General features: G+C 45.2%; 1 protein-coding gene across 1 annotated transcript in view; it reads left to right on the top strand.

The window, feature by feature from the left end:
• The window catches only part of XRRA1 (X-ray radiation resistance associated 1), a 77084-nt gene that overhangs the window by 22412 nt on the left and 40431 nt on the right, over window positions 1–14241 (top strand). The window contains exons 7-8 of the mRNA XM_056115870.1: window positions 816–913; window positions 5539–5672. Coding sequence (XP_055971845.1) covers window positions 816–913; window positions 5539–5672 — 232 coding nt within the window. The remainder of the gene's footprint in view (window positions 1–815; window positions 914–5538; window positions 5673–14241) is intronic.

Genomic DNA, 14241 nt, shown 5'->3' with positions numbered 1-14241 from the left:
CCCCTAAATACTGGGGTTTAAGGGAACATTTTTCGTGTCGCTTGACTTTTTTTTTTTTAATTTTTATTAGTGAGACATCATGAGGTACAGTTGTAGACTTACAAATTTTTGTGCTTGGGTTTCAATTATACAACGATCAAATACCCATCCCTCCACCAGTGCCCATTTCCCACCACCACGGATCCCAGTATCCCTCCCAGCTCCCATCCTCCCATCCCACCCTGCCTCTGTGGCAGGGCATTCCTTTTTGTTCTCTCTCTCTTATTGGGCTGGAGCGATAGCACAACGGTAGGGCGTTCGCCTTACAAGTGGCCAACATGACCGACCCGAGTTCGATTCCTCCGCCCCTCTCGGAGAGCCCGGCAATCTACCGAGAGTATTCGATATGCCAGACACAGTAACAACAAAGTCTCCAATGGAGATGTTACTGGGCCTGCTCGAGCAAATCGATGATCAACGGGAGGGCCTTTACTTACTTTTACTCTTATTGGGTGTTGATGTTTTACTTTTGTGATTAGAATAATAATCTTTAATGGGGCTTTGGGATTTAAAAAAATTAGATTCAATTCTTAGCTCTCCTACTTATCAGCTCTTTTATTTCTAGAAAATCATTTAGTGTGACTCAGTTTGTTCAGCTGCAGAGTGGTAGAGATCCCTGTATTCCAGGTTTGTTAGAGATTTAGAAACCTTATAGAAGCCCCTCAGATAGTGCCTGCTGCAACCCACTCTGGGCCCCCCAAAGTGGACACTGTTAGTATCTTTTTCTTAAGACCTTCACAGATTTCAGAGTCTCCCTTTCTCTCTCACCCCTGTAGAGGCATTTCACACCTTTCCGACCTTAAAAGAATTGGAGCTCGCATTTAATGGCATCAAAACAATCTACGTGAAATATGGAGACTTTAGGTTCTTGGAAGTAAGTTGGAGGTAGGGAGTGTTTGGTACCATCTATTCTCCTGTAAGGAACGGGGGTGGAGTTCCCTGCTGAGGATCACTGTGGGAAGAGGCTCTCCGGGTCTTGCCAGCAGCACCTTTGCATCATAGTTGCCTTCTAAGGAGGGTGGTTGATTTGGTGGTGGTGATGGTGGTGGTGGCAGCAAGAAGACGATATGTCTATTGCCAAGTGGTCCTGGAAGATGAATGGCCCCAAGATTCCCATGCGGAAAAGTGGGTTTAAAACTGAATATTAGCAAAAGAAAGTTTGAATGGAGTTCTGGATCCAGTAGGGGCTGAGGGCCATGGAGGGTAACTGGTAGACATAGAAGGGTGGATTAGCTGAAGGCCAAGCACTCGGGGCTGGTTCCAGAGACCATCCTTGGCTGGGCGATTCTTGATTGGTTCTAGCAGGCTGGTATCAGGCAGGATGCAGGCCTAGTTAATAGGCTTAGAGATGAATGTGAAATGAAATCATATTATTGTAAATGTTGCAACAGACTCTTAGCATATCTTCCTCCAGAGCTCTTCACCAAGGCACAGATTTGAAAAAATAAGATAACAAAACACCTGGCTTGGTCCACTCAGTCATAATGGCCTCATCTCCACGAACATAACAGAGGTGATTCCAACTGAAACCTCAGCAAAGTGTCCGCATACCATGAACCTTGGCCTTGACCCTAAAGAATTAGTAACTTAAAACTTAATTTTTACCTTGAGAAATCAAGAACTGGCAATTTTTTATAATAGCCCCCTGCCACGCCCCACCCCCACCACTGCCCCTTAACCTTGAAGGTGGGGACGGGTAGGGTTGGAGAAGAAAGGAGAGGGAGAAAGGAAGAGAAGAAAGGAGGGAGTGAGAGAGGTCCAAGAATTTGAAAAAACTTCAAATGATTTGAGATGACAGCTTTCATAAAATCCTGTGGTCTTGCATTTTTGAGGCTTGCTGGGGGTAAAACAGTGCTTTTTCTCAATGGGTTCAGGTCATTCCAGTCAAGTGGTGAACAACAGAGATTTGAGATGATTTGGGACAAAAGGGATCCCAAATCTTGCCCAGGAGGCAGAGGTCTCAAAAGCCTAATCACTAGCAAGGGAGTAACAGGTGATGCTTTTTGTGCTATTAAAAACTTTTTCTTATGCTGAATTTTGTGTAGATAGCAGAAAACAGATTCCAAATGCTCTAGAAATGAAAGGAGGCATTTTCTGACTTACAGGACCAGGAACTTTTGGCAAACTTACATTCATTTGATTTTAGGGTTTCTTTCTTTTTCTTTTATTATTTTTGTTTTGTTTTTCCTTAAAATAATTAGTTATTTGGAGTTATTTGGGCTTTTATGTATTTTGTACCAGGCATCCTTGTCTTCCTCACCTAAAACTCCAGGAGAGGGAGACCCAGTTACAGAATCTGACCCCCAAACAAGCAGTTTGTCTATTCTTCAGTTGTGATTAACTTTTACGAGGCTTTGCTTCATTGTTCGATAGCATTGGATGAAGATTTTTTTGTCCAGCAGACATAGCCTTACCTGAAGGAATTTATTTATATGAAAGAGCAGACCAGGGCTGGAGAGATAGTACAAGGAAGGTCCTCACCTTATAGGTGGCTGACTCCAGTTTGATCCCTGGTGTCATATCTGGTTCCCTGAGCATTGCCAGGGGTCACTTATAAGCACAGAGCCAGGAATAGCCCCTGAACACTGCCAGGTGTGTCCAGAAAATGAGAAAGAGAGCAAAGTCCGGGGAGAGACAGAGAGAGAGAGAGAGAGAGAGAGAGAGAGAGCAAAATCAATGCAGAATGTAAATGAGAAGGGGAAAAAATCTCCTGGGCAGTCATTTGTTTTCATTTCTATATGATTTACAAGGACTCTTGAAGGAAAAGACTAACCCTGTCAAGTACTCAGGAATTGCAGCCCACACTAGTGAATACTTGGATGTGTAGTAAAACTTGGTGTGACTCAGCAGAGGGACTAGCCAGCTTAGTGACTCTTCTGTCCTTGTTTGCCAGGAAGACTGCCACCTTGAGGAGAATTCTTCTAAAGTCAAGAAAAAGTTGACTGTGCCATATTTTTATCCTCTGCAAAAGTGGGGACCCTGCTGAAAAGGGGGAACCCTGCTTCCCTATCCTGCGAGTCAGGAGACCTGATTCTTCATCTTGGTGCTGTCCCTGATATGTCATGCTTTTGGGACCAAGTAACTTAAAGTTCCCCTTAAGAAATTCTGGGCCAGCTGTGAAATTCCTGTGACTTTCAGCCTCTTCATTCCTCTGAACTGTCAATTCTATGGAAAGCACATTTGGACCCAATAGTCAACAGCTAGAAAAGCCAGGACAAGGGTCAGCAAACTCTGTCTATGAGAGAGATAATTTTCTACAGGGAAATCTAGTTTTGGTTGTCTGGTCCCTAACTAAGGTGGATGAGACCAGTTGTAATTAACTAACCCTCCTGTCATACCCAGACAACTCTGATGGTGTGGAAGGAAATTGGGCACAGGTAGTATTGCAAGCAAATGAGTCCAACTGCATTCTAAAACTGTGAATGTGTTACAGTGTTCTCTTTTGTATTTGTCTATGTAAAAAAAAATTAATTCTTAGCTCATGGGCCATACAAAACAAGCTGCAAGCTGAACTCATCTTGCTGGCCTTTGCTTGTCAGGTCCCGAGCTAGAACACTGGTGATATGGTTCAATATGGCAGGAAAAGAGTGAGACACAGTCAAGAGTAGTGACAGATGAACCTGGAGAGGCAGCAGGAGCGAGACTAGCAAGCACTGGCCACCTTGTATAGCTTAGAGCTATCCTTAAAGAAGCTGCTCTATGGAGAGTGGATTGGAGGGAACAGCTGGAAGAGATAGTAAGGAGGTAGAATTGATAGATCTGTTGATTGCCCACATATGGGTATGAGGGAGGGAATTTTTCATACCCTTTTATGTGCCTATTCAAGTTAGCTTTCTAAGTTTTCTTCCTTAGAGGCATCTCACTTTGCCTTGCCACGTAGGATCACCCCTTTGGCAAGCAGACTCTAACAATCTCAATTTTTGAGTAACATGAACTCCTCACTTCTTTGGCAATTGGTCTTTTTCATGGTGTGGCCTCTCTTATACCATGATGTCTCCCCCACCTCTTTTTTTTCCTTTTTGGGTCACACCCAGCGATTCTCAGGGGTTACTCCTGGTTTTGCACTCAGGAATTACTCCTGGCAGTGCTTGGGGGACCATATGGTATGCTGATGATCGAACCCGGGTTGGCTGCATGCAAGGCAAACACCCTACCCGCTGTACTATCGCTCCGGTCCTGAGAACACTTATTTCTTAACTAACTTCTTGACCCCAGTCAACTCTCTCTTTTTTGGTTTATTTTATTATTATTTATTCTTTTTTTGGTGGGGGGGTCTATACCTGCTGATGCTCAAGGCTTCTGTGTTCAAGGATCACTCGTGGTAGGGCTCAGGAGACCATCTGGGGTGCCAAGGATCAAACCCAGGTTGGCCACTTGCAAGTCCAGCATCTTATCCACTAAACAAGGTGGCAGGTTGGGGTCATTATCCTCAGAAGCTAGTTCATTTCAGCTGATGTTTCCATGTCCCTCTGTGGCAGAGCCGATGCCAGGTTTGAAGAGCAGAGCAATAGAGTGGTACAGCTCTTGACCCTGCAGAGTTTATGGTCGCATCTGCTGCTGTATGCCAGGACCCCATCAGCACATCTGTATCCCAGCAGCCGTCACTCGCTGTTTTGGGGTCATTATTCTCAATATGTGTCCTCAGATATGTGTCCACCTAACACAGACCCCTGGCAGACTGTGGGCAGTAACCCCAAAACAATCTAAATGAAATACTCAAACTCAAAAGATGACAAAGTCCCATGGGTGACGGGGAGATTCGGAGAGATTTGACAAGGAGGCAGCCATTGGGCTGGACTGTGGAGACTTGGGTCTGAACATACAGAGAAAGGACCTTTCTGGTTGGGCTAAAAGCTCACTCCATGAACTCTCAGTGGTTCAGGCAAGGGAAGGGGAGGAATTGCTTTAATCAGCACTACAGGACACACGAGTGGAAGCTACTGTTGGTGAATCTTGTGATCTGACTCTCTTGGGCCTTGAACTATAATCCAGAGAGTCACAGGGGATTAGTATGGAAGTGATTAGTCTCCCTGGGGGAATTCCCCTATCCCCCCCCCCCCCAAAGTTGTTTTGTTTTTAGTCTCTTGGGTCACACCCAGTGATGCTCAGGACTTGCTCCTGGCCCTCTGCTCAGGAATTACTCCTGGCTGTGCTCAGGGGACCAGTTAGGATGCTGGGAATCAAACTGGGGTTAGCCACATGCAAGACACCCTACCTGCTGTACTATTGCTCTTGTCTCCTCCCAAGAAAGTTTTTAAAAAGAAGTAACTGGGGGGCCAGAGAGATTATACAGCAGGTCAGACCTTTGCCTTGTATGTGGCTGACAAGACGGCAGCCCTTGAGTTCTATCCCTGGCATCCCTGACCACTGCCCGGAGTGAGCCCTGAGCACTGACAGATGTGGTCCCCAAAACAAACAAAGTAGCTGACTGCCCGCGCAGGTACAGTGTCACGGTCACAAGCAGTGCCTCTGCTGGCATCTTTTCTCTTTGCACCACAGTTTCTGGACCTTTCCTTCAACAGCCTGACAGGGGAGGCGATCTGTGACCTGGGGATCCTGCCGCACCTCCGCGTTCTGCTGCTCACGGGAAACGGCCTCACCTCCCTGCCCGCCAACCTGGGTGTCGCGGAACAGTAAGTGCTTCATCCCATCCCCCAGATTCCATCCCCAGCCTCCGTCTGGGGAAGACCGAGAGTCCAGGGAAGCGGGGCAGAGCAGCTCGCAGGGCTGTAAGCAAGGGGGAAGCCACCCAGGCTCCCAGAGAGGCTGATGAGGTCCAAGGTGCTAGCCCGAAGGTCGAGCGGCCTCCACTGGGGATTCCTCACCTCTCGCGGGTGTGAGGGGACTTTCCCTGCCGCTCAGGGTCACTGGTAAATTGTGGCCGATGTTCCTGCCAGACTCTTCTCCTTTTCAGTCCCCCTAAATAACCTGCATGTTCCCATTCTGCCTCCTGGCTGGCTAGACTCTGTGGTCCCTTCTCTCATAAAAGTAACATAGTGGTTCCAGAGTTTAGAAAGGAGACAGAATGGAAAGAAATCCAGGGTGGAGCAGGAAGCAGTAAGTGAGCAGGCATCAGGGCTTCGGCTATCCCAGTGACAGGAGTAAGGGGTATCGTCATATATCTGAAACAGACTCAACAGAACTGAAAACATGAGATCTAAGCGGCGGCAACCACTGAAACTTTGTAATGTGCTTGACAAGTTGACACGCGGGTTGAGCAGAGGTTGGGGTGGGAAGGGAACCCGGAAACACTGACGGAGGGAAGTTGATACTGATGGAGGGATTGGTGTTTAATTATTGTATGCCTAAAATGCAACTGGGTGTTCCTTCCCGGGGCCCATTGGAGGGGAGCGGGTTGAGCTTTCCTCCCCGCCCCGACCAGGGCTCCGGCAGCCGAAGACCTCCAGGACCAGCCACCACCATGCTGAGACCACTCTCCGCACACATGAAGGTACTGGCAGAGGGACAAAGCCACGCGGGTTCCGGGGCCGAGACCTCCAAGCCTACTCGGATTGGAGTCGAGCATCTTCCACCCAGATCCTCCAAATTCCAGTAGGCGGGGGTCACACCCACCACCTGGCCCCCTGGCGCCGTGTAATCCCATCAGCGGCCAAGACTCAGAGACTATAAAATCCAGATCCCGGAACTTTTTTTTTATGACATCTTATTGTCTCATTCCTACTTTGGACAAACTTGCAGGCTATCGAATGTAGCCTGCCCACAGGGCAGAGTCTGGCAAACTCTCCGTGGCGTACCAAATATGCCAAATACCAGTAACAATGATGGGTCTCATTCTCCTAAAGAGCCTTGAATATAATCTCAGGGCTAGGATGAAAGAGACGTTACTGGGGCCTGCTCGAGGCAATCGACGAATAACAGGATGATGAAATGAAATGAAATGAAAATGCAACTATCAGTAACCTTGTAAAACATAGCTCTTTAACGAAAAATCACTGTCACTGTCCTCCCATTGTTCATCGATTTTCTCGAGCGGGCCCAGTAACGTCTCCATTGTGGGACTTTTGTTGTTACTGTGTTTGGCATATCGGATACGTCATGGGGAGTTTGCCAGGCTTTGCCGTGCGGACGAGATACTCTCGGTAGCTTGCTGGGCTCTCCAAGAGGGGCAGAGGAATCGAACTCGGGTCGAAACTAAAAATAATAATAATAAATTTTTAAAAAAATAACAGTGAGAGGCCGGATAGTAGAGTGGTGCACTCGCCTTACATGTGGCCGACCTGGGTTCAATCCCTGGCACCTCATATGGTCAGGAGTGTTGCCAGGAGTGATTCCTGAGCACGGAGTGAGGAGTAAGCCCTGAGCACCGCCTGGTATGATCTGGCCACCCCCAACCCCCAACCCTCCTTAAAAAAAAAGAGTAGCAGTAATAATGTTTGTCCATGCCAGAACTACTTCTTCCTTTTTTTTTTTTTTTGGTGTGGTCAGAGACCGTTTGTTTTTCTCACAGCATTAATTATATAGAAATCATGAAGGGTGGGGTACACACAGGTGTGGTTGAACAGTTGTAAAGCCCCTTCAAGGGAAGTTCTTCTAGGAGATTAACTCAAGTAAAAGGTAAGGTAAAGGCCCTCCCGTTGATCATCGATTTGCTCGAGCGGGCCCAGTAACGTCTCCATTGGAGACTTTGTTGTTACTGTGTCTGGCATATCGAATACTCTCGGTAGCTTGCCGGGCTCTCCGAGAGGGGCGGAGGAATCGAACTCGGGTCGGCCATGTTGGCCGCTTGTAAGGCAAACGCCCTACCCGCTGTGCTATCGCTCCAGCCTGCTGTGCTATCGCTGTACAAAATCTCATCTGGGGTTCAGCACTAGGAGATTACTAGGAGATCTGCTCAAAGGTGGGATTCTCCATCTCTCTTTTTTTTTTTTTATTAAAATAATGTATTAGCTGGAGCGATAGCACAACGGGTAGGGCATTTGTCTTGCACACGGCCAACATGGCTGACCCAAGTTCGATTCCTCTGCCCCTCTTGGAGAGCCCGGCAAGCTACCGAGGGTGTCTCACCCACATGGCAAAGCCTGGCAAGCTCCCCGTAACGTATTCGATATGCCAAACACAGTAACAACAAGTCTCACAATGAAGACGATACCGCGCCCGCTCGAGCAAATCGATGAACAACAGGAGGACAGTGCTACAGTACTAATGTATTAGTACTGCTGTTTGTTCAGCCATTGATTAAGCTGATTGAATTGGGCATGATTCCACATTTTTAAAAATTTTATTGTATCACCATGAGATAGAGTTCCAAAGCTTTCATGTTTGAGATTCAGCCATATAATGATGGAACACCCATCCCTCCACCAGTGCACATTTCCCACCACCAATGTCCCCAGTATTCCCCCACCCCCAAAATCCCAGTCCTCACCCTGCCTCTATGGCAGAAAATTTCCCCAGTACTCTCTCTTTAATTTGGGGCATTAATGTTCTGCTTGAATTTTCCCACCACCATTCAAGCCTATCTGCTAGGGGCAAACACTAGATAATTTATTTTCCATTCCTCATTTTGAATATCATGAGAGCTCATGTGGCCATGATTGTAAATGTAGACTTCTAGATTGTAAATGGTCGTGTTCCAGAGACAACTCTGTATGGTACTAATCCATTTTGGGATTCAGCTGGGAGTCTCTGGACCAGGGCTATTGGTGCTCTAAGATGGCACTGGAGGCAAATTGTGGGCATGACAGCCAGTCTGCTGGGCGGGTAGGAACCTGGGGAGGGACAGCCTGGGTGCTCTGCCGCCATGCGGCCTGGAGATTTACTCCTGGAATCCACATACCAGGGGAGCCTTGCTTGTGGAAGCTCTTGGTCACCGGGATTCCATCTGAGTAGGTGGGGAGACTGCTCCATCTGGGGCAGTGAAATTGAGTTGGTACAGGGCCTGGAGAGATTTCCAGCACTGTGGTAGCACTGTGGTGTCTTCCAGGACTTGCAGCTGTGTCTCTGGGCCAGGGCTGTTGGTGCGCTAAGATCCACATTACAAAATTTTCAGCAGATTCTATCTTGGTGAGGTCCATCCTGAGATGGTGGAGTCAGGCTGGGAATCTGGCAGTGATTTTGGATTGTGGAAGCTAGTGGCTCCCAGGGAATCTGCTTGTTTACCTCCAGTTTACCCTGGTCTGTTCAGTCATACACGGGTCCAAGCTTAACTGCAGCTTTTGATGTCTTTGGAGATTTATTTAGGGGGTCTCTGAAGCAAGACCGGTAGTAGAGCTTAGAGGGTGGCGATGGAGTTGGTTCGTGGGGGTGACTGCCAGTGCTTCCATATGTATTGGGAAGTGGGGAAAGTAGCCCACTCCAACTTTGAGAAAGCCTAGAGATTTCAGTCACAAAACCCGCATACCAGAATTTTCAGCAGATTATATCTTGGTGAGGTTCATCCTGAGATGGTGGAGTCAGGCTGGGGATATGGCGACGATTTTGGATTGTGGAAGCAAGTGGCTGCTGGGGGCTCTGCTTGGGCAGGCCACCAGGCCAACCCTTCCCCCTCCGACTTACCCCAGTCTGTTCAGCCATGCACTGGTCCGAGCTTAACTACAGCTTTTGATCTCTTTTGAGATTCTCTATGGGTCTCTGAAATAAGGCCAATAAATGAGCTTGTATAGTTGAGCCAGAGGTGGTTTGTGGGTGTGGCTCCCACATACCTAGCTTTTCGCCATTTAATTTTTTGGTAAACTTGGTCCCAAGTTGTTGGGGTCTGGCCAAAGGCACAGCAGCAATTTTGGGGTATCAGGAAGCCTGAAGGCACCATCAGGCTGCTGAAACACTCCCACAGGTACAGGTTGGCCTGTTGGCGGCACCAGACCCCCAGAATTCTCCATCCAAGGGCGTATTGCTTTTGCCTTTGCTTAGCTAGTAATCCATTTAAACAATCATACTGAATTTACTTCCTACTAATATTTCTAGTCATTTTGTATGAACACAGTAAGATATATTAAGCTTAAAGTATGGCTCTTCCTGGGGACATCTTGCTGTATATCCCAGACCACAGTCCTCAGGCCAAGTTGGTCTTTCCTAACCCAGCAGGGTCCTTATTCCGTTACTTCTTTTTGGGTCATGACTGAGTTTGTTCCATGATCATGCACTTTAAGTTATTATACTTTTTGTGGCACTTAGCCCGTCCCTTTCAATGCCAGGGCAGCTTACAACTTGCCCTGGGTCCATCCAAGTGTCTTACTGGGACCCTCCTTTTGGGAGTGTTCGAAAGAAAGGGAAATTGAAGCTTAAGTCAAGTAAATATGATAGATGTCCAGGAGTAAATAGTAATTGGAATCGATTAACTTCCATGTTATCGAAAGTATAGCATCATCTGTCTTGCTGTTCCTATACAAAAAGGACATTGCTAAACCATGCAAAGGGCAGAGAGGAGAGAGAAAAGCAATATAAAATTAGAAGTGCCTGATGAAATTGGGTGTGCCTCAGGAGCACTGTGATGGGAGTAACTCAATAAACGTAAGTTCCCAGAGTAAGGAGCAAGGACAAGCCAATGTTATCCAACAAACTTGAGGGGCCATATGGGGAACCGGGGATCACACCCAGGTTGGCAGCATGTAAGGCGAGAGCCCTGCCTGTGGTATTGTCTCCCTGACCCCACAGTTGTCAAGGGGGTTATTGATTTGTTGTTGTTGGATTTTGTGATTGCTTTATCTGTCTTGGATATTTATTTAATGTATGGTGTGACTATTTTTTCCCATTCAGAGAGGGTATCTTTTCATTTTATCCCAGTTTCTTTTGGCATGTAAGAACTTTTATTTATTTTGAGATTTTATTTTATTTTATTTTATTTAAGATTTTATTTTTGAATCACTGTGAGATAGATCTTTACAAAGCTGTTCATAGCTTGGTTTCAGTCATTCAGGGTCCTAACACCCATCCCTCCCAGCACCTCTCCCCCACCCCAGCCTGCCTCCCTGTCTCTCTCTCTCTCTCTCTCTCTCTCTCTCTCTCTCTCTCTCTCTCTCTCTCTCTCTCTCTCTCTCTCCTTTTGAGCTTTGCGGTTTGCAGCAGAGATACTAAAAGGTTATTCAGTATATCCTTTTGCCTCCTTTTAACACTCAGTTCAGCGGTGATCATTCCCACCTATTGTTGTCATCCTGGTCCCCTTCTCTATCTTACCTACCCTCCGCCCCCCACACACACTTGTGCTTGATTCCATCCATTGACCAGTCCTCCTAACCCCTGTTTCTCTGGCCGTGGATATGTCTTCTATTATATATAAGTGTTCTGACACTTTCTGAACACCTTAGCTTTTATGCATATTTTATATACCACAAATGAATGCAGTCATTCTGTATGTCCCTTTCTTTCTGACTTATTTCATTCAGCATGATATTCTCCATGTCCATCCATTTGTAAGCAAATTTCATGACTTCATTTTTCCTAACAGCTGAGTAGTATTCCATTGTGTAGATGTGCCATAATTTCTTTATCCATTCATCTGTTCTCAAGCACTCAGGCTATTTCAAGATTCTGGCTATTGTGAATAATGCTACAATGAACATAGGGGTTTCAGATGGCGTTTCTGCTGTGTGTTTGGGCCCCCCCCCCAGGGTATATTTACAGAAGTGGTATTTATGGGTCAAATGGAAGCTCAATTTTTAATTTTTTGAGGAATGTCTATTTCTGGGCTGGAGAGATAGCGCAAGGGTAGGGCATTTGCCTTGCACGTGGCCGATCGGAGTTCAATTCCTCTGCCCCTCTTGGAGAGCCCGGCAAGCTACCAAGAGTATGGACATTCCTCAAAAAATTAGAAATAGACTCTGTAGCACTGTCCTCCTGTTGCTCATCGATTTGCTCGAGCAGGCACCAGTAACGTTTCACAACAAACTGTGAGAACTTGTTGTTACTGTTTTTGGCATATCAAATACATCACAGGTAGCTAGCCTGAGGAATGTCCATATTGTTTTCCAAAAAGACTGGACCAGTTGGCATTCCCACCAACAATGAAGGAAAGTCCCTTTCTCCCCACATCCACGTCAGCACTGGGTTTTCTTATCCTTTTGGATGTGTGCCAGTCTCTGTGGTATGAGATGATATATCTTTGTCGTTTTGATTTGCATCTCCCTGATGATTAGTGATAAAGAGCATTTTTTTTTCATGTGACATTCGAATCTCTTCTTTGAGAAAGTTTTTGAGTTTTTGTTCATTTCTTCTCCCCTTTTTTTGATGGGGTTGGATTTTTTTTTTATTGCAAAGTTCAACCAGTGCCTTGCATATCTTTGATATTAACCCCTTGCCAGAAGGGTTTTGGATGAATAACCTTTCCCATTCTGAAGGCTATCTTTGTATCTTGGTCAGTTTTTCTTTTGAGGTGCAGAAGCTTCTTAGTTTAACGTAGTCCCATTTGTTTATCTTTGCTTCCACTTGCTTCGTCAGTAGTTATCTTTGAAGATAACTTTAGCTTCAATATTGTGGAGGGTTTTACTTATGGATTCAGGTCTAATGTTGAAATCTTTAATCCATCCTGGTCTGATTTTTGTGCATGGCATTAAATAGAGGTTTGAGGCCATTTTTTTTTTGCATGAAGCTGTTCAATTTTGCCAGCACCACTTGTTAAAGAGGCTTCCCTTGCTTCCCTTCACATTTCTTGTTTATTTATTTATTTTTGCCTTTTGGGTCACACCCGTCAATGCACAGGGGTTACTCCTGGCTCATGCACTCAGGAATTACTCCTGGCAGTGCTTGGGGGACCATATGGGATGCTGGGAATTGAACCCTGGTTGGCCATCTACAAGGCAAAATTCCTACCCACTGTGCTATCACTCCAGCCCCAACATTTCTTGTTTCTTATTAAAGATTAAATGATCATATGTTTGAGGGTATGTGTCAGGACATTCAACCCTATTCTATTTGTCTTTGGGTCTGTTTTTATTCCAATACCATGCTGTTTTAATTACCAGTGCTTTGCAGTACAGTTTGAAGTTGGGGAAGATTATGCCTCCCATATTCTTTTTTTCCAGGATTGATTTAGTTATTCATGGGGGTTTATTGTTCCATATGAATTTCAGGAGTGTTTTTTCTATTTCTTTGAAAAATGTTGTAGGGACCACAATGAATCTGTATAATGCTTTGGGAAGTATTGCCATTTTGATAATATTAATTCTTCCAGTCCATAAGAAGGGTATGTGTCTCCATTTCCTTATGTCTTGTTCTATTTCATGAAGCAATGTTTTGTAGTTTTCTTTGTATGGATCCTTTACCTTCTTAGTTACGTTGATTCAAAGGTACTTGATTTTCTGAGGCACAATTGTGAAACAGGATTTTTTTCAATATCACTTTCTTCTTTTTCATTATTTGTATATAGGATAGCCATGAACTTTTGTGTATTGATTCTGTAACTTGCCACTCTACTATTATACAAATCTATTGTTTCTAGGAGCTTTTTGCTAGTTGCTTTAGGATTTTCTAAGTAAAGTGTCATGTCATCTGCAAACAGTGAGAGCTTGACTTCTTCCTTTCCTATCTGGATGCTCTTAATGTCTTTTTCTTCCCTAACTGCTATGGCAAGTACTTCCAGTACTATATTGAATAGAAGTGATGAGAGTGGGTATCCTTGTTTTGTCCCTAATCTTAGAGGGAAGGCTCTTAGATTTTCCACATTGAGGATAATGCTTGCCGTAGACTTGTGGAAGATGGCTTTGACTATATTGAGGAAAGTTCCTTCAATTCCCATTTTGTTGAGAGTTTTCATCATAAATGGTTGCTGCATCTTGTCAAATGCTTTCTCTGCATCTATTGATATGGTCATGTGTTTTTAATCTTTTCTTATTGATATGATGAATTATGTTGATTGACTTGCAAATGTTAAACAATCCTTGCATCCTGAGGATGAATCCCACTTAGTCATAGTGTATGATCTTTTTGATGACACATTGGATACTATTTGCTAATATTTTGTTGAGAATCTTTGCATCTGTGTTTATCTGATATCAGCCTGTAATTTTCTTTTTTGTGTGTAATGTTTCTGTCTGCTTTTGGTATTAGGGTGATATGTGCCTCATAGAAACTGTTTGGGAGTATTTCTTTTTCTTCAATTTCCTGAAAAGGCTTCAAAAGAACTAGCAATAGGTCCTCTTTAAAGGTTTGGAAGAAGGGACTGGAGCGATAGCACAGTGGATAGGGCTGTTGCCTTGCACACAGTTGACCTGGGTTTGATTCCCAGCATCCCATATGGTCCCCTGAGCA

Source organism: Sorex fumeus, unplaced genomic scaffold, assembly GCF_029834395.1.
Source record: "Sorex fumeus unplaced genomic scaffold, SorFum_2.1 ptg000030l, whole genome shotgun sequence".
Taxonomy (NCBI): Eukaryota; Metazoa; Chordata; class Mammalia; order Eulipotyphla; family Soricidae; genus Sorex; species Sorex fumeus.
The sequence above is the reverse complement of the archived record's forward strand: the minus strand, read 5'-3'. Positions and strand labels throughout refer to the sequence as shown.